At 40.5% G+C, this 22,006-nt stretch overlaps 1 protein-coding gene across 1 annotated transcript in view; it reads right to left on the reverse strand.

The window, feature by feature from the left end:
* The window catches only part of aspg (asparaginase homolog), a 77,525-nt gene that overhangs the window by 40,642 nt on the left and 14,877 nt on the right, over positions 1-22,006 (reverse strand). The window contains exons 6-8 of the mRNA XM_080854989.1: positions 21,816-21,942; positions 20,821-20,933; positions 12,829-13,014 (exon numbers count right to left, since the gene is read on the reverse strand). Of these exons, the coding sequence (XP_080711115.1) occupies positions 12,829-13,014; positions 20,821-20,933; positions 21,816-21,942 (426 nt within the window). The remainder of the gene's footprint in view (positions 1-12,828; positions 13,015-20,820; positions 20,934-21,815; positions 21,943-22,006) is intronic.

Here is a 22,006-nt window from a genome sequence, read left to right on the forward strand (position 1 = left end):
ATCAGACTTACTGCATACCTCAAAGATCAATTTTTGATAATGTTGCACTAATACGTGATCTCCTGGACTTTTCACGCTTAACTGGCGTTAAGGCGGGTCTAATATCTCTAGACCAGGAGTTTTCAAAGTGGGTGCCGTGACGCATGCTCAGGGGTGCCGCGGAAAGGCAAAAAAATAATAATAATATCAATTTCAAAATTAATTTTATTTTTATTATATCAATTAAAATTGTATTTGCAGCACAAACAACAATAGGCTACAGTTTACAGTTGATTCAGGGCGTAACGTCAACAGTTCTTTCATTGACTTCGTTCGTTATTCCGTATAGACAGCAGATGGAGGAGTGCAGGTAGGCGCAATGGATACGTTTTTAAAGAGAGTGCATCCACCTCCACGGAAACAGACATCAGATTCGAATTCAGCAAAGAGAAACGATTACAAAGACTCGTACCTCCAGTATGGGTTCACTTGGTGTGGCGAGGTAACTTGCCCAACACCAGTATGACTGCCTGGTCTGCAGGGAGACGTTGGCTAATGCAGCCATGGTGCCTAGCAGGTTGCCAAGGCACCTTGAGACCAAGCACCCGGCATATAGTACAGGTCCTGGGGAAGATTTGTATGCGCTTCATTTAGCGGAGAATATCTCAACTGTTATATGCTAATATTACCCCCCTGAACAACTTGTGATGTGTGCCAAAATCTTTATCCGGGACGAAAGTCCTGAAAATGACCACTATAGTTGACACTATAATCACACTACAGGTGAATGGGACTTTTTTTTCCTTTATAGATATCCTCATAAATTTCTACTAAATTAATCTTTAACTTAATAGAAATACTTTTTGTATTACACTTAGTCTAAAAAATAATATTAAAATATGCAAATGAGGCGATATCTCATTATATATGCGTACATACAGTATAAACCCTTGAAGCTACATATTTTCTTAGGTGATCACAATGTTCACAATGGTCAAAGAACAGTTACAACTATTACCTATTACATACAACTAGCAACATACAGGATACCGCAAGACCTCCAACTGTCCAATGTCATCTTCATTAAGAACCGACCACAAATATGGCAGGAGTTTTCTCCTATATGTTTAAGTGGAAAACAACCTATCACCTGAAGACTGATGTAGTCTTTCAAATTCTGCATAACATCTTTACCGAGGGCAAGGAACCAACACCTTTTCATGTTAATGTGGCTCAAGAAGTGCACAGTCTGTTGACCTCGCTGAATGTATCATCACTACAGTAGGTAACAACAGAATACCTCTCCCTGCTGTCCCAGAAGCATCAAGCCCATTAAATGGGGCATTGGATAACTTTGACCACAATGAAAGCACCCTGGCAGGAACAGGCTTCACACATGATACCATCCTTGTACTCTTCCAAAATGTTCCAATCAGTGTAGAGAAACCATCAGCGGAAAGTGAGATCTCTGCCAGGTCCGTTGACACTCAGAGCGACCACAATAAAGCTTCTTTATTGCCAAAAGATTATCAGGATGGGGCCAGTAAAAGAGCGCGGGGAGATACACACTGACTATAAGGTATCAGAGCTTACTCCAAACACAAAGAGCTCCACTATTGAAGCTTCAGAAGTCTTAGATATTTCGAGGGACCCCTCTTCCACAACAACTGACGGCTATGCCAAAGCAACCGAGTCCACCGAGTTAATAAATTCCGAATATTTTTTGTGGATTGTCAATCGCTTCTCCAAAAAAGTTACACATGAGAGTGACAGTGACCCAGAATTTACAGCTGTGAGAAGTGCAACTGTGAATGCCAACTTTCATCTAACCACCAAAATTCTTACCCCCATCCTTCCTTATCCAGCAACAACATTTGATGCAATTTTCCTTACAATGATTCATTTGCAGGATGTGCTAAAACAGAAGGGAGATGCCTATGGTGGTTTGTGGCCCGACGAAGGTGTGTACCGTATTGCCAAGGAAATCCAACTTATGAAACCAGACCAGTTTAATAATATATTCCTGGGTCTAGGTGGGTTTCATATGGAGGACATTGTATTGGCCTGTCTTGGTACATACCTGGAACCCTCTGGAATTTGGGTTGTTCTAGTTGAAACAGAGTGCTATAGTACTGATGTCATTAAGAACGTGATCTCCGGTTCTCACTATGCTAGGGAGCATTCCTCTCCAAATACCCTGACAGAAAACCAGAGATATAGGCACTGCAGGTCAACTGGAAGTCCCAAGAGCCTACAAATGAAGAGTGGAACACCAAAAAGGGGCTTTCTGACACCATCAATGCAGCCTTTCAAGACTACCTTAAGAAACAGGCATTGTAGTCCCAGTCCTTTAATTACTGGAGCTCATATGTTTATGACCTGTTCCCAATTTTGAGGGATCTGACCAATTCTCTGCGCTCTGGAGACTGGATTCTCTACCTCTGTGCAATGGAGAGGACAACTTCACGGTTCTTCTTTTTTTGGGAGAACAAACTACTGTCGATGGACACCATTATTCCTGCAGGACTGCTATCAACTGAAGGAGAAGTTCCCACACCTCTACAACTCAACCATAAATGGTGTATTTGTTGTGACCAGGCACTAGAGCAGTGTTACAACCGGCCTGCCAAAGTGAGGGGAGGGATAATTGGGGTCACCAGGAAGAAGGAAGCAGCAGCTCTTTGGGGAATCATCAAGCAAAAAAAAAGACCAGTATGTTGATCTCCTAGAGATGAGGGATCATGTTGGAGGAGAACTCTCGCGTCATCATGTCTTCAACCCGAGCACTACAACTAAAATCGTAAACATGGTGCAACACATCGAGGAATATCTCCTCAAGGTATGCAGTCCTTTAAGAGACCAGGGTACGCTTAAGAATGTTCTCACTGGAGAAATTGCTCTCATCATCATACCCAGACCTGGATTCCACCTGTACCTGGACCTGAAGTGTTACCTTGCAACACAGAAACCTGCTCTTTAAGTTAACGTTCCAATGATAATAGCAAGGTTGGATATAAAATGTCTGTATATCAATTAAATGCTTGTGTTTGTATACAATTGTATTTATAACCCCCCCCCCAATACACACACACACACACACACACACACACAGCATCCACCTTTGACATCTACAGACACAATTAGAACTATTAAACCAGAATTCTTACACTGTTAGCATTGTGATCACCTAAGAAAATCTGTAGCTTCAAGAGTTTATGTACGCATATTTAATGAGATATTGCCTCATTTGCATATTTTATTTTATTTTTGAGACAAAGTGTAATACAAAAAGTATTTCTATTAAGTTGAAGATTAATCTGGTAGAAATTGACAAGGATATCTATAAAGGAAAAAAAAGTCCCATTCACCTGTAGTGTGATAAAAGTGTCACCTATAGTGGTCATTTTCAGGACTTTCGTCCCGGATAGAGATTTTGGCACACATCACACGTTGTTCGGTGGGGTAATATTAGTCTATAACAGTTGAGATATTCTCCGCTAAATGAAGCGCATACAAATCTTCCCCAGGACCTAGACTAATACCAGAACAGACATTGAATAGTGCAAAAAACTTAAAACAAAGAATACCACCCAGAGCGAACGTATGCTTTCTACCGTGCGTGTGTCTGAGAAGGCACAAAAGGCTAGATTTTTGGGTTGCAGAGTTGCTTGCTAAATCTAGAAATCCACACACTTAGCAGAATCGTTCATATTACCAGCCTGCAGAAAAATGGTGAAGGAAATGCTAGGGCCAGATGCTGCAAAAGAGATAGAAAAAATCCCCCTCTCTGATATCACGATCAAACGTCGCATTGATTATATGTCGGAGGACATGGAATCTGTATTGACTGAACTACGGTTAAGGGGGAAATTTGCGCTTCAAATAGACGAGTCCACTGATGGTGATGACCTCCTTGTTGCACTGTTCATAATCCCTCCTCGCATTAACAAACTCTGCAGTCAGAGACAGTCACATGTGTCACATTAAGTTGATAAGTTGTCTATGGAGACGAGTATAACTATATTTTGGTGAACTTTATATTGAAGGTTTGTTCCTGATATGTTTTGTTACTGACAGCTAATTTCTCGATTATTACCAATACGTATTTTGACTGTGATAAATTTGTGAGAGGGACAGACGTTGTCTGTTCATATTCTCTTCACTATTTATTCAAAAGTTCTATTAAATTACTGTAGATGAATTAAAGACAGTGGTTCATTTGAATATAACAAAAATTAGATAAACCTCACCTTCTCAATGTAATGCCTATAATAAAAGCAGTTATAGCCTATTCAACATATCACAAGGTTAAATCAAATGACATAAAGTACAAATATGACAAGGGAGGTTGAGAGAAAAAAGAAAAAAATGTATAAAAAAATAGGGGTGCCGTGGATGGAGAGAGATATATGTTTAGGGGTGCCGTGAGCCAGAAAAGTTTGGGAACCACTGCTCTAGACCAACAGAAAGCCTTTTATAGGGTTGAACATTCTTTTCTTTGGCAAACTCTTGAAGCCTTTGGCTTTGGTCCTGGATTCAGGGCCATAATTGAGACCATGTACAGAGGCATTGAAAGTTTGTTGAAAATCAATGGGGGGTTGAGTGCTCCCTTTAAAGAAAGCAGAGGAATCAGGCAGGGGTGTGCCATGTCAGGAATGCTGTACTCCCTTGCTATCGAGCCTTTACTCCATAAGCTTCGAACTGAGTTACAAGGTTTTTCAATACCTAATTGTAATAGCAGACTGTGTCTGTCTGCATATGCAGATGATTTAGTTGCTGTTGTAAATGGAAATTAAGATGTTGATAAACTTGAATGTATTGTGCATGATTTTAAAAAGTTTTCATCAGCTGCAGTAAACTGGGCCAAAAGTGAAGCTTTGCTAATGGGGACCTGGGGTGGGCAGCCTCCCAGATTACCTGGTGGGCTGGTATGGAGAAGGGATGGGTTAAAGCAGGGGTATCCAATTAAAATCAAAAATGTTCCTCAAGCTTGGGTCCGGAAGTCTATCACACATTTTATGACCGCTGATTTCACTGATATAGGACTGCATGTGTTTTAAGTGCCAACAGTCAAGGTGTGCATTATGATTCAGGGGCATATTTAGCCAATATAAGTAGGCCTATAGGCGCTAGTAGTAGGCCTATTTGGTCAACACCTGACTATCAGATCAAAAGAAGGTCTACATTTCAATAATATTTCAACAGTGTTTATTGTGTTTTTCCATATTAACATTAACCATAGTGTCCAGCATATTCCCTAGGAAAGTTTCAGCTTCAGCACTCATGCACTTGTTTGCTCGTTGTTGGGCAGTGAATGAATTAGTCAGGAGATCGGGCATACTGAGCTTTAAGATCATGTATTTTCTGTGCTCGCAGTTCGGATTTGAGAGGGTTATTTTGATCAAATTCTTTGTGCTTCATATCGTAGTGGCGTTTCACGTTGACGAGTGCCACTGTCTCAGAGCATATCAAGCACACAGGCTTACAGCTGCGGGCAGGCAGAATTAACATGTACACGTCTGTCCACTCCTCTTTTAAAGCTCGGTTCTCGCTCTCTACCTTTCTCTTTTTAGAGCATGCCATCTTTATCTTCACCCGCGAACTGCAATGAATCTTTCCCTCTCAACTCTCACGCACTATTTTCTTCAGTCATTTTGTCTGCAGCTCGTGCGTGCACCAGTCCCACAGCTCGCAGCTTTAAAAGCGAGCCCGTGCTGCATCTGATTGGCTACTGGCATTATAAAGTTTAAACAAAAGCATAGCCTACCATAAAGTTATGGTTAATTTAACGTATTTAACGGGTTTGTAAAAGTCACCCAAACATCAGTTGTTAAAACCGCTTGGTCAAATTATTTAAAAAAAACATTTTTTTTTTTTTTTTGCAATTCTGTCTTGGTCCGGAGACGACGTCAGTTGGGTCCGGACCCGGACCGCGGTCCGCCTATTGCCGACCCCTGGGTTAAAGTATATTGGTGTGTATTTGGGTAATGATGTTTTTTTAAAGAAGAATTGGGATTGTGTTGTGGAAAAGGTCCAGGGTCGTCTTGAAAAATGGAGGTGGATCCTGCCTCAACTGTCATATAGGGGGCGGACACTAATAATAAACAACCTGGTGGCCTCTTCCCTGTGGCACAAGTTTGCCTGTGTGGACCCTCCTGCTGGGCTTTTGGCCCAAATTCAAAGACATTTAGTGGACTTCTTCTGGGATAAGCTCCACTGGGTCCCTCAAAGTGTGCTCTTCGTTCATATTACCAGCCTGCAGAAAAATGGTGAAGGAAATGCTAGGGCCAGATGCTGCAAAAGAGATCCCCGTCTCTGATATCACGATCAAACGTCGCATTGATTATTTGTCGGAGGACATGGAATCTGTATTGAATGAACTACGATTAAGGGGGGTACCTCAAAGTGTGCTCTTTCTGCCCAAGAATGAGAGCGGGCAGGGTCTCATCAACCTAATACTGCAGACAAGCGACTTACCGTCTGTAGTTTGTCCAAAAACGTTTGCGGGGGCCGAGGGACCTGGTCTGGAGACCTCTCGCCCAGGCAATGAATGAATGGAATGCTGATAGACAATGCACTGTTCTTGATGGACCATAAGAGACTCGACCTGAATTAACTGTCATCTTTTTATCAGAGCTGCTTCAAGGCTTTTGGACTCTTTAGGCAAAGCTGGTCGGCAACAGCAACATCACTACACTGGCTGCTTGAAGAATCTGTTACTCTTGGAGCTCGGTTTGACTTGTGTGGGGAAGATACCCCAGGACTAACGAACATTCTGTGTGATTGTAACTGTTTTCAATTAAGAAATGTTGTTGAAAAAGCAGGACATGATTTAAAGAATGCCGGGGCCTTGGCCTCTGCTTTAGGGGTGAGATCTTTGAGGTATGCAAGCAGAGTACTTGCGAAACTGCTTGGTTTTTTGAATGTTAGAGAGGGAGACCTTTTAGAGGGTTACTGTTCGGATAACATGTTGTCAAATGAAGATGATCCCTTTCCTGATTGTGTCCTAAATACAGATTGGCTGGAGCCTGGTTACACTAGGCCCCTGCTTAATCTAGGAATTGATGAAAACCTGAACTTGGCCACTGCAAATGGGAAGGCAGTGTACAAGGTCATGGTAAAAGCCTTAAACAAAAATCATCTAAAGGGCCGCACTGATACAGTATGGAGGGAGAAGTTAGAGATTGATGGAAAAACTAGACCTGTTTGGAGAGTTTTCTACAAGCCACCATTGACCAAAAGGACAGGGGATCTTCAATGGAGGATATTGCATGGGGCCATAGCAGTTAATGCTGTTACGGCAGTCATGAACCCTGAGCTGAATGTCAAGTGTCTATACTGTAACGAAAGGGAAACTATCTTTCATTGCTTTATGGAATGTACCAGACTAATGCCTATGTTTATTTTTCTTAACAGTTTACTTTACCCTTTAGGGGTGGTGTGCTCTATGCAGAGCTTTGTACTTGGTTTCCCTTACAGTCAGAAACGAAGAGCTAAATGTCAGCTGATCAATTTTATTGTTGGGCAAGCAAAGCTTGCCATATATACTTGAGTAGGAAAAACAATATGCGTCAAATGTCGGATTGCCATGTGGTACCTGTTTTGAGGAATTTGATAATGTTGAGTCTCACTTGATTTTTGTTTTTATAAAGCCATGGATAATTTGGATAGTTTTGTTGAGCAGTGGTGCTGCGAAATTGCTGTGTGCTCAGTTGATAACGATGATTTCGTTTTTAGTTTTTGATGTTTTTGTTTCCCATTGTTTTGAATAATGTGTAAAACTCTGTTTGCCCAATAAAGTTTATTTTTTTTTAATTCAAAAAAATTATCTCTCTCTCTCTCTCTCGCACCCTGTAACCACCGTGTTGCTCTATTATATACCGGGTTCATACACATTTTGACCAATGGAGTTCCATGACTTTTCCATGACTTTAAACAAAATTTCCATGACCAAACATTTTGTGAAATCTCGGTGTATACATGAAAAAGTGATAAAATGTAGTATTTAAACTAACAATGACAATTCCAAAGTGTACAGTATACAAAAATATGCAGTTTACGCTCTGTGTCATAAACTTAGTGCATTTTGTTAGCATTTGTATATGCTTCCATAGGCCATTGAATGCTGGGCGTGTACAAAAACTTAATTACATTTTTTTTTTTTTTAATCGAGAAACAGAACACCATCACAGATTTTTGATATGTTAAGAACAAATATCTAATCTTTTCAAAACAGTTAGTTTAATGTTGGTAGATGCTGTCATTTTTTTTGCTATAGCATGACAAAAATTGCACAAAATGGGTTTTTATCCATTTTCAAGCTGCAATATCTTCAAGACCATTCATCACATGTTTTGTATACAGAGCATGGGAAGTCTAGCTTTCCACAGGCCTTTAAAGATGCTGCCACAGAGCGTAGAGTAAAGTTTTCGCGCAAATTCAAGCACCCCGAATACTATGATATACCCAAGTCCATATTCAAGTAATGGTAACTGGTTTTAAGCCTATAAAGTTTGAAGGAGCTGGCTTAAATACTTTTCTAGTTATAGCAATTTGAAAATGGCTCTGCAGAAAACGCTGCTAAAAAAGCGTCTGAAAATGCACATAACTTAGTTGCTAAAACATTCGCTGCGCGTCGGGGTGTTGTTCGCCCCGTCGGGAATTATTTTGATTTAGAATGACCTCCGGACAATACATTATCCCTTACCTATGAAGAAGTGTATGAACATCATTAAATGGTGATGGAGTGGGGAGATTTTCCTTAATTTTGACGTTTGCCATGGAATTACTCAATTGTGTTCCAATCTGGCTATCGGGGAACATTCGTCGAAATAGCAGGCTGGCATCTTCGAATGATTTAAAAGAATAATGCGACACATTACCTCCGCAGTTAAGACTTAATTTTTCGTTACAGAATGGGTTATCGGGGCCTGCTTGGTAGCCAAGGAGTGTGACGTGCTGCTCGGCGTAGCCCTTGCTGTGCTGAGAAAGCCAAGTTGCTGTAGCTTCGCTAGCAGCAGCGCTCTGTTTACGTCCTTTGGCATGGCTTGTTAATGGTTAATGCCGCCTAAGTTATTTTGCGCATAGGCATACGTGATATTGTTGGAGGAAGTTTGTTTTGTAATTAGTTGCAGCAGATGAGGTGCTGTCAAGCGGCTGTCCCCATAAATCCATGTAAATGTTCGTCATTCACAATAATGTTTGATAACCCCCTGAAGAAGTTGTATTAATGTTTTCCCATGTGTTGTCTATCTGCGCATTATACACTGTTTCTCCAAAATCAGTTTGATCCCTGAAATACTGTGTTCATTAGTGTTTTCATGATAACATATTGTAGCAACCCTTAATGTGTATTGTACATCATAAGTACATTTGCCTGCACCTTGCAAGGTTGCAATATCATTACTTTCACCTGTCTTTAGAACGGTAAGGAGAGCAAATTGATGAGTTCTGTAATCCGGCCTGTCTAGTCATGCACGCCGCTTGTTCCGACAACACCAATGAAGAACATACCCCTCCGTTTTTTTCGATTTTTGGCTCATTAAACCCTACTGTTAGATTAAATTTTTTAATGTCAAAATAATGGTTGGAGATATAGAAGGGGCGCCTAAATATGTGCCCGGGATTAATATAAAAAACTTATAATTGACCGATCGCGAAACTCCTCCCTAGAACGGCCCTTGTCCAATCATACCTTAGCAACCGCTGCTAAGAGAAAAAGGTCCGACAACTTTGAGGTCTGAGCAGCATGGTTAAACAGTGTGCCTACGGGACTTGTAGGTATGACATGAGGTACCCTGAGAGATTAGAGGGATACGTCGGTTTTTTTCACTTTCCCAAAGCCCAAAACACAGGCGCAAAGGTGCCAGCTGTGGATTAAACAGTGTGGTCACCCCACACCCAACTCAATATATCGCAAAATACACATTTGTCTGCTCCAAAGTAAATTAAGCTGCTTGCTGCCAGCTAGCTATCGCTAGGTATGATGGCTAACTATCTAGTTGAGAGAAAATCCCAAAACAGTTATGGTTCATGAATACTTGTATTATTACCACTAAAATAACATAACTAGTCTCTCCAACTAAAGTGTTCATGTTAAAAAATTAAAATGTTAATGTATGTGACCGTCTAAATGTCAATGTTACTGTTTGTATGATTGCACGCAGAGCTGTCAAAGCTGTCGATAGCAAACGCCAGCATTGAACAAAACTTTTAACGAACACTTTGTAGTTTGTATTTATGCTTGATACAACATTGAACAGAACTTTTAACTAACAGTTTGTATGTATGCTGCTGGTGTTCGCAATCGCCAGCTTTGATAGCTCAGCGTGCAAATTTACAAAAGGTTTTACTGACGGTAACATCAACATTGCTAGCTAGAATAGTCACCATCCTAGCTAGCTACATACCTCCAGAGCCTCTCGCCAGAGACGGAATAAATAATAAGAATTATCTTTGGAGGTTATTAGCTAGCTTGAAATATTATATACAGATCTTACCCATGGTGAAATAACATGACTAGTCTACAAGGTTGTGCTGGTTGCATTTCAATGAAGAGGTCGTAGGGTTTCTATTTTTTTTTTTTTTATTGAGACCTGTATGCCTTTGCTTCAATTATTGTTGTGTCCACTTCGTTGTTGATCTTAATATTTTGGATATATCCTTCCACTGCATATTGCAGTCCCTTAGAGGATGCCGCGGAGGTATTACTCCAAAAATCATCACTCATACTGACAGTTATAGCGCTCGTACCCGTACTTGCCATAGCTTTTAGTGTCGGACATAGCAACAATAACTAGGGGGGGAGCCCTGGCGATCGGTCAATTGTGTTTTTTTTTTCCCAGGCGCATTATTTGGCGCTCCCCCTCTAGATGGCCGCCTATACCGCCTGTAGGAAAGTCCGCCACTGCATGTACTTTGCCATGTATAGCAAAGCATGGTTTAATCGACACTTCCCTGGCATTATCCCGTCAGCTTACTTACTGTTACTGTTGCTATGGCCACCAAAACAAAACAATAACTTTACACAGTGTGTCTTTTTACAATGTATTTGTTACTATACGTAGTGTTAAAAAGCAGAGAAATAGTTCGCCAAAGACGTTGAACTTCAAAGACGTTGAACATTCTTTAGAACACAGCTGCTCAACCGTCCGCTGAAACTCCATTGATAAGTTACTGGACTACTTGCGGAGTGCTACGAAAGACGTGAATCAGAGGCAAAAAGGCCACTTTCCTTGACAGCGGTCATTATTGCATAGCAACGGTCAGGTATCGGTTAATAACTGACCGCAGAACGTTGGGAAGCCCCATTCAAGTGAATGGAGCATTCTACAGCATGTGAGCCGTGTAATAAGCCTGCTTATATTTTTAGTGTATTTCTTTTACATGTAAAAAGCAAATTAATTATTAAAAACTCAGCATAAATAACTTTGAAAATATGAATACAACTAATTTCCATGGCCTTTCCAAAACTTTTGGGATTTAATTTTTTTTCAAGCACGTTTCCAGGCCTGGAAATAACCATTTTCAAATTCCATGACTTTTCCAGGTTTTTCATGACCGTACGAACCCTGTATACATTATAGGAGCCACACCATTATTCAATACTGTTTTAACATTAGATGATGGACCAGGATGAAAATGTGACCCGGACCAACGTAGTGAATTTTTTTATTGTCGTCAGTGTATTTATCGCAGCGGGACAAAGGAAAAAAACTTTTAGCGGAGCATAAAAGTGTGCGCGAAAGTCCTTGTTCAAATTGGGGAATAACAGAAAATGTCTGAGAACCACTGACATACACAGTGAACGATGGCAACCGAGAGAGGAAGACGGATGATCGAATTGTTGATCATTGGTCATTGGGGTTGTACAAATGTTCATATTTCCTCACCTCTTCCGACGGGACCCGACAGGCAGGGCTGGGTTTGGACAAATATTTAAAAGATTAAAGGCAAGAGAATCGCCAGGTGTACCTTCTCATTATGTGTGTGTGTTGTCAGTGTTTGTAATACAATGGTGGTGGCTGGAAGTTAACTCCACTTCACGTTAATCTTAGCGTTTTTGATAATAAAATAAATCACATTTAGGATAACAGCCTTCTTCCTGTGTGCGGGAGTTTGTTTATGCCTGGGTGTGACAATGCGATTACAGGTGGAAAATTGGTAGAGTTAAAAATAAAGAGTCATCTAGAGAGTTTAAAACAATACAAAACAAGGGGAAATCTACTGTATGGACATATATATTGTCAATGTTGGTGTAGTATATAACGGGAGTTGTATTGAGGCATAGCAGATATAAAACGTACGTAAATGTGTCAGTAGTATGAACAGTAGAGACATTGACTCGGTGAGGTAGTTTGGACAAAATACTTTAATAGCCGTCAGGCTCATGCTGTGCTCGGGCACTACTCCGGAAATGATGTTGTTTGGAAATGATGTCGTAAGCGGACCAATCACAGCCAAGGGGGTATCCGTCTCTATCCGAAAAGTTCGAAAAATCAGGAGGTGCACGTTCGTGTCCGTCCAGCTCTCCGAGGGGCTCGGATGGGTGTTCCACCTGGGGGAAGGTGTTGCCAAGGCGTGTCCCTCTCCGTCCAAAATTAACGACTGTAAATCCCGCTTAAGGATGCCCATCCAAAGGTGTTAGAGGTCTTTACTTAGTATGTTAATAACACCCCACCCCCCACCCCCATTTGACACATGCTCTCACATACATATCTTCAAGACAAACCCACCTTCCCTGTTGCATAGGATGTTTTCACACATACTGTACATAAGTTCAAGACAAACCCACCTTCCCTGTTGCATAGGATCTTTTCACATACCCATATATGTTCAAGACAAACCCACCTTTCCTGTTGCATAGGATGTTTTCACAGACCCCCTGAGGCACTGAGTGCAGTTGATGATGATCACTCCCCTCTCTGTGGCTTTGTGGAACTCTGACAACAAGTCTGTGCGATTGTCTGGAGCATTGCCACTTCCATAGGTCTCCAGGACGATGCCTTCCATAGGGGCTTGAAGGAAAGCTCTGACCTTATAAAATACAAAGACATGCATGATAGAAGTCACAAGGTTTAGTATGAGGAATATCTACTGATTTTCTACACAAGACAGTTTCTCACTACGTTCTTGGTTTTGCACATATTCCAGCTCAAGTGAAAAATGTATTTTTACTAGTGCTGTCAGTTTAACGCGTTATTAATGGCGTTAACGCAAACGCATTTTAACGTTGTCAATTTTTTTTTCCGCGATTAAATATATATCTTTTTTAGATTAACGTTCTTTTTGGCCTCGCAAACTGTGTAGTAGGCTATCGTTACGTTTGACTGAATGGTGAGCGCGATACGGCTGGCTGAAGGCACAGAAGAAGTAGGCTTACCTTTTATTGGTAACCTAACTGTTACGGTTCATTGTTTTTTAAATAAGAGGCCTGACTTCTATGTTCAAAGCAAACTTGAAAAAAAGAAAATATTAAGCCATGGTTTAACTGCACTATAGGCTTATCTGAAATGTGCACTTTATAATTTTATTTTGTACCGCCCTGTTTGGCAATATTGTTTTTCAATAAAATAAAACATTGCATAAAGCAAGCCAATCCACTTTTCCATGTTGATAAGAGCATTAAAATAAAAATGATGGAAAAAAATTATTGAAGGGACATTTAGAATAGATAAAATTGTGTGATTAATCGCGATTAATTTTGAGTTAACTATGAAAAAAATGCGATTAATCGAGATTAAATATTTTATCGTTTGACAGCACTAATTTTGATATTAAGATTATTAGTAAGTGATCTCCAAGAAAAATACAAATATGACATGCGTGCAACCTACTTATCACTTGTTCCTGAACTTGTGCTGAATACAACATATAAATCTAGCTTAAATTGAATTAAAAAATTCCAAAGTGCCTGAATTTAGCCGCAATGTCCAGGGGGTTAAGTGCTCTTCTACAGACAGACCTTTAAAAATGCTAATCACATCTAATGTGAGAAGTATGGCGTCAGAATAGTGCCAAAACTCACACGCGTAATAAACATCTACTCGAGCAACTTTCAGGTTTTCACACGCGTAATAAACATCTAATCTTCGCGAGCGTGAATTTCGTCTGCGCACTAAATTTTTGCCTCTGCGATATAAAATTCAACCACTGCGAGCGCAGAGACTGAGTTGCTCTCTCTCTCTCGAATTTCTAAAATACACGCGTGAACACTTTTTACCTCCTCGCTCGAAGGATGATTTTCTGCTTGCAAATAGTTTTGGCACTGTGTGGGCGGGAACTAATGGAGGACGGGCTCTTCTCTGATTGGATGGTGTTCATTGAGGCTTGCAGACTCTCGTAGTCACATCAAATGTCAATCACTTCGACAAACTTCAAACCAACTGACAAAACTTCTACCAACTTCAACCATAGTCAACCTTAACAAACCGATATGATTTTCCATGTAATTTAACAAAGGTACGAACACGTTTAATCATAATTATGAATATGATTACAAAACGTTTTATGTGGATGATCTTGTCAACTGAAAAACTAGACGTTCCTGTTGATATTTGTTGGCGAATAACGGTAATATTGCAACGTCCAAGTCATTGAAGTATAAAGTCGTAGTGACTGAGATCGCTACAATATCCAACTTAACATGAACGATTTTCAGGACTGTTTGTAGCTTTCCAGTTTTTTGTGTGGCCACAAGAATTTGTCCATACAGATATAAATTAAGTACCTATCTATCGATCTTATTGAAAACTTTGTCATGTTATTGTACATGAGCAGTTTTGAGGATTTATGATCTCTTAGCAGATGTGGTTGGACTGGAGATGGTTATCTCAGGTTCCATATGTTGTGAAGAGGCAAAATCAGTGTGGTCAGAATCAGGGTTTGGATGACCTGCCTTATGAAAAAAGATTAAGCAACCGTATCATACCCAAGCCAGATCACGCCACTGTGTGTGGTTTGTTTATTTATAACAAAGTTGACATAGCTTTATGTTAGCTCAGCTTTCAGCGTGCGCAGGCAGAATGGGAAAATAAGCATTGATATGCGTTGACCTCTTGTGTTGTTAATAAAAAGGATAATTAACGTAGAATTTGCTAAAATAGGGCTTTAATAATTATAATAACCATCCTCTTCTAGGCTGGGTACATTTGTCATTACAACCCCAAACACAACACGATTTCACCATAACATTCGCGTTCATGAACTACTTCAGCGTTAGAACTTCCAGTGAATCCCAGGAGGTGTCTGAAATATCTGACATGGCAAGTGTTTTAGTCAATAGTCACATTTTCCTAATCTCTCTTTGTTTAGAGACAAATGTTCTTTCTGTTACTTTTATAGGAGCACTAGCCCCTTATACATGCGTCAATGTAAAGCTGTTACATCGCGTCTGCATCGATAGAAACTTGTGAACGTGTTACAATTGCCTCATGTATAAGGGGTCTAGATGTGAACTGTTCATTTTTCCGCCGATCGTCTGAGCCTTTCGAGAGAGGTGGTTTACCACGATCGTTCGGCTCAGAAAAGGGCGTGTCAAATCAGGCCGATGTGTCATGGGGGAGTCGGTGCGTGACTGGGGGGAGACGGTGACAGGAGGCTAGAAAGTTAGAGGCTAGAAAGTTCTTGCCTGTTCTTGAAAGGAGACTGATCCAATAGGCTAGTAGGCCTACAATTTTTTATCAGTAATAAAACGCAATTTGGTACACCATTTTAATATGGTAATATAGCCTACTGTTTTTTGCAAAATGAAAGAAAGCATATTTAGGAAACGCCACTGGAGCCTATTAATTCCGAAATTTCACCACATTGTAGGCTATATACTGTAACAACCCCAACACTTGCCTGCTTCCCTTGCAAATCAAAGTTTTCTGACTATTTTTCTTACCTTCTTTCTTAGCTGTTGATGTTACTGAACTAAAAGTTGAACTTGTTCTGAAAATCTCGCGCTGCCAATGCCCAATGTCACTTCTGAGTCAAATCACTCCATCATCTCTTTGAAATTCCTTATTCCACGAGTGGTAGGCTACAATGACTGGCTGTTTTAAAATATAACTAATAGCCTAACGAAACAAAATAACCCAGGCAGTTTCATCTTCGAGACGTTAAGGCTTCTTCCAATACTGACAGCTGACTCATAGCTTGCAGGTTTGCGGGAGACGCGACATTTGAGGGATCGTCACTTAATTTAAACCTTTTTTGCTTCCGTGAAGGCCGAATTATGCTCTGTTTTAGACGTAACGCGTAAGCACGTAAGATACACAACCCCCCCTTGCGCGGTAAAATACCCCCCCCTTACGTGCTTAAGTGCGTCGCCCAAAATTCCTGACTATGCGACTAAAACACTACGGCCCTACACAGCTCGCAAAGGCTGTGATTGGCCTGCTACCACAGCCTTTCACAGAGTCTCACGTTTCCGGGTTAATAGCATAGTCTTTTTTAGACCCAGACATTTTTTTTAATCATGAATACCCTGCAGACCGTCTCACAAGCCTTTTCTTATGGATTAGGAACAAACATAACAGAAGAGGTCCGAAGACATGAACTCCTTTACAAATCCTCTTTAAACACTTATAGGGACGCTCAAATTACCGCGAATATCCCATTCTCACCCGCGATTGTTTGGAGAGAATGTGGTCATTCACGAACAAATAGGTACTTTCATATTCATTTTCCGCCACTTGTGAGTCATGGTGATATCTTTCATTGAGTTCATATTGACGTGAATCCATCAATTGCATCAGCGAGTTTGATAGAATGAGCCCGGTCTGCTCATATACAAAAGTTAACCGTAACCTGTCGTTACCTTGTGGCCAGCACCATTGTAGTTATAAGCATTGACAACATGATGAGATTCTCTCGCCGTTTACCACCTCATCTTTGAATAATGTAACTCATAAACACATCGTTTTAAAGCCTGTCGCAGTCATTAAAAGATGTCAATAAACAAACTTTTGTGTCATGTGCTGTCTTTTTCGCCACTGGTACTGAATTGCCAACATTTGTATTTTGTGTAACACATGTATTCATAACATCAAGCCTTTCGCCCACTACACTTTCATGCTCCGGTAAGTTTTTTTCCTTTGTCCTGCTGCAATAAATAGGCTTACTTAACTCAAAATAAATCTACAGTTCTGGCGTCAATTTGCTTTGCAACACGCAACATGGCTCACAAGCGTTGCAACACGGCTCTGTGTCTAAAACGAACCTTAAATCAAAACTTGTCTAAAACAAGTTCCTTGTGTAAATGACGTGCTTACGCCTCTGCGTCTAAAACGACCCTAAATTGGCCTTTAGTGTGTGTGTGTGTGTGTGTGTGTGATAGAGACAAAGAGGACTCAGTAAAACATCGGAAAACACCGTGTCTCGTAAGCCTTAAGCTATCAATCACCCCCACAATGAAATATGCCATTACAGTCGCAACAAACTTCTTGGCATTGTGGTGCGCCCAAAACGCAAGCTATAAACGTAGCCATCCTAATGTAACCAAAATATACCTCTGCTGATATGCCTAACCTTCGTTCTATTTAGAATCTGTCTTAGCACTATGCAGGAATAAAATAGCATCTACAGTGTCAGGATTCAGGCGAGAGCGCCTGGCTTTTATAACGCGCCCTGCTGCACTGAAGGAGCGCTCACTCGCAGCACTTGTTGCTGGAACGCATATAATTCGTTTTGCAAGGTGCTGTAGTCGTGGGAACGACTGGCCTTGTTTCTCCCAAAAGTAAAGTAGATTTTCCTCTGCTGATCCCGCGTCTATATGGAAGTTTGTAGAGAGAATGCGAGGGAGTAAAATGCTCCGCACCGTTGCCCCTCCCTGTATCTGCTCCAGCCGCACCATTTCACTTGCAATGTGAATCATTTAATTTAAATATGCTTATTGCCATTTGTTTCACCTTAATCATTTTCTACAAACATGATATGCTATGTATGGTGTAGTAGACTGAGACTCTATTCACTACTGCACAAAAACTAGACACGTTTGCAAAACTAGACGTTTGCAATGAAGTAGGTAAAACAACTTTCGCCAATATCTCCGTAAGGGAGATGGGTTGTGTGCTCAAATTTCCTGGGATCAAAGAAGACGTTAGTATTCATGTGCAAACTAAAAATCACGTCTCAGGATTGCTGCGTGTGCAAGTTATTTCGGGTGTCTCAACTGTAACTAGTACCACTGTCAAATAATTATGAGGTGGTTATTCAAAGAAAATATTAAGAACTATATGCTGATAGAAAGAAGGGAACTTTAAGCCACTACACTGCCTGTGCACGATGCAGATCCATGTTGATGTTGTTAATAAACAAACCAGGTGGGAGCACATCTCCGTGGTCTTTGCGCATGCCCGAGGCAATGTAAACGCTTCACATTTTGCACATGTAAACACGTAACGACAAGAGCCGTTTCCCTTGAAAATGTTCACACCTACACGCGAATACGATACGATAAACTGTTCTGATCACATTGGCACATGTATTAGGGCCTATTGATTGATGACCCATCAACCCTTGATCTCATCACATCTCACACATTTACTATTAAATCAAAGTTTATTATTAAATGTATTTATTTGAACCCTTAATCTCGTGTTGGAACATCACTCTTAGGCTATACAACAAACTTAAGCAAAGTGTATAGGAATATTATGCAGCCTGTCTCTGTGCAGTCAATACTGTGATCTAGCTGAAAATGTGCTAAAGTTATTTGTACAGTTATTTGCACTTTAGCACATTTTCAGCTAGATCACAGTATTGACTGCACAGAGACAGGCTGCATACTATTCCTATACACTTTGCTTAAGTTTGTTTTATAGCCTAAGGGTGATGTTCCAACACGAGATTAAGGGTTCAAATAAATACATTTAATAATAAACTTTGATTTAATAGTAAATGTGTGAGATGTGATGAGATCAAGGGTTGATAGGTCATCAATCAATGCTCCTATAAAAGTAACAGAAAGAACATTTGTCTCTAAACAAAGAGAGATTAGGAAAATGTGACTATTGACTAAAACACTTACCATGTCAGATATTTCAGACACCTCCTGGGATTCACTGGAAGTTCTAACGCTGAAGTAGTTCATGAACGCGAATGTTATGGTGAAATCGTGTTGTGTTTGGGGTTGTAATGACAAATGGACCCAGCCTAGTAGAGGATGGTTATTATAATTATTAAAGCACTATTTTAGCAAAATCTACGTTAATTATCCTTTTATTAACAACACATATCAATGCTTATTTTCCCATTCTGCCTGCGCACGCTGAAAGCTGAGCTAACATAAAGCTATGTCAACTTTGTTATAAATAAACAAACCACACACAGTGGCGCGATCTGGCTTAGGTATGATAAGGTTGCTTAATCTTTTTTCATAATGCAGGTCGTCCAAACCCTGATTCTGACCACACTGATTTTGCCTCATCACAACATGGAACCTGAGATAACCATCTCCAGTCCAACCACATCTGCTAAGAGATCATAAATCCTCAAAACTGCTCATGTACAATAACATGACAAAGGTTTCAATAAGATCGATATATAGGTACTTTATTTATATCTGTATGGACAAATTCTTGTGGCCAAACAAAAAACTGGAAAGCTACAAACAGTCCTGAAAATTGTTCATGTTAAGTTGGATATTGTAGCGATCTCAGTCACTACGACTTTATACTTCAATGACTTGGACGTTGCAATATTACCGTTATTCGCCAACAAATATCAACAGGAACGTCTAGTTTTTCAGTTGACAAGATCATCCACATAAAACGTGTTGTAATCATATTCATAATTATGATTAAACGTGTTCGTACCTTTGTTAAATTACATGGAAAATCATATTGGTTTGTTAAGGTTGACTATGGTTGAAGTTTTGTCAGTTGGTTTGAAGTTTGTCAAAGTGATTGACATTTGACGTGACTACGAGCGTCTGCAAGCCTCAATGAACATCATCCAATCAGAGAAGAGCCCGTCCTCCATTAGTTCCCGCCCACACAGTGCCAAAACTATTTGCGAGCAGAAAATCATCCTTCGAGCGAGGAGGTAAAAAGTGTTCACGCGTGTATTTTAGACATTCGAGAGAGAGAGACCAAGTCAGTCTCTGCGCTCGTAGTGGTTGAATTTTATATCGCAGATGCTAAAATTTAGTGCGCAGACGAAATTCACGCTCGCGAAAACCTGAAAGTTGCTCGAGTAGATGTTTATTACGCGTGTGAAAACCTGAAAGTTGCTCGAGTAGATGTTTTTTACGCGTGTGAGTTTTGGCACTATTCTGACGCCATAGTTGGTCGAAGTTTAAAGTTGGTAGAGGTTTTGTCAGTTGGTTTGAAGGTGGTAGAAGTTGTGTCAGTTGGTTTGAAGTTTGTCTGCAAGCCTCAATGAACATCATCCAATCAGAGAAGAGCCTGTCCTCCATTAGTTCCCGCCCACACAGTGCCAAAACTATTCTTTGCGAGCAGAAAATCATCCTTCGAGCGAAAAAAAAAAGTGTTCACGCGTGTATTTTAGAAATTCGAGAGAGAGAGCAAGTCAGTCTCTGCGCTCGCAGTGGTTGAATTTTATATCGCAGATGCTAAAATGTAGTGCGCAAACGAAATTCACGCTCGCGAAAACCTTAGTTGCTCGAGTAGATGTTTATTACGCGTGTGAGTTTTGGCACTATTCTGACGCCATAGAGAGGCCATATGTATTCCAAAAGGCAGGCACTACAGTAAGTCTGCAGTAAGAAAGAAAACACTCTGGCTACAACACTTTTTTTTGTAGAAAATGCAATCAACGTTCAAGGATATATATGATGATCATCAGTGGATTATCAATTAGATGTAACAGGATGGTGGAAAAGTTGGCATGTACCGTCTCCGCGGTGATGCCAGGAAACAGACGCAAGAGGCCAACATTACGATTCATCTCTGTGTTGACAGTGAACCTGGCTGTAGTGTTCGCCCGCCAGACAGTGTCCCAGTTGACTGTTGTTGTAAAAGAGATAACAACACATTGGAAAAATAGACAAGTACGTCTAAATGCTAACATACATGAATGACATTCTAGAATATAAAACTAGTTTTTGTTATTCATTTGAAATGGCTCTGGACCCAAAATAATGATTCAATTTGAGGAAAAAGACAAGCATTCATAGAAGAGGTCTATGAATCTTGACTGTCTGTGTCAGCTGTTCTGTAGTACTTGTATCAAGCCCTGATCAAGCCCTTATCAAGCCCTGAAAATGCAAACACCTGATGCACAATGCACCTTGAAAACAGAACACACAGAAATATTGCCATCAATGTTTTATCGTTGCTTATTACACGGCTCTTCTTAATGCTGTAGAATGCTCCATTCACTTGAATGGGGCTTCCCAACGTTCTGCGGTCAGTTATTAACCGATACCTGACCGTTGCTATGCAATAATGACCGCTGTCAAGGAAAGTGGCCTTTTTGCCTCTGATTCACGTCTTTCGTAGCACTCCGCAAGTAGTCCGGTAACTTATCAATGTAGTTTCAGCGGAGGGTTGAGCAGCTGTGTTCTAAAGAATGTTCAACGTCTTTGGCGAACTATTTCTCTGCTTTTTAACACTACGTATACAGTAACAAATACATTGTAAAAAGACACACTGTGTAAAGTTATTGTTTTGTTTTGGCAAGTAGCCGTATAATAAGCGGGATAATGTATAGAACGCCGGTCATTCCCGGGAAAATAAGCCCCTTCAGGGTGAAGCAACACCTGCTGTTCGCCCTGTCTGGGCTTATTTTCCCGACAATGACCTGCGTTCTATACATTATCCCTTACATATTGCATCACCACAGTGGGTATACATTTTCTTTCATTAAGAGAATATTAAAAGTATTACTTTTAATGTCCACCTCCGCATTGGCCAATGGGGCAAGATTTGGTGACTTAAAAGCGTTAAAACTCTCTGTATCCACTTTTGTGACACGGTTTCCTCTGTACAGCTTGTGGTGGAAGTACAGGCACACCTTGTAAAGAAAGGGATGAGAGAGAACAATACAACAATATGTGATAATCTGAGTGGAAGGTGCT

The sequence above is a fragment of the Sprattus sprattus genome (assembly GCF_963457725.1).
Source record: "Sprattus sprattus genome assembly, chromosome: 1".
In the NCBI taxonomy this organism is placed as follows: Eukaryota; Metazoa; Chordata; class Actinopteri; order Clupeiformes; family Clupeidae; genus Sprattus; species Sprattus sprattus.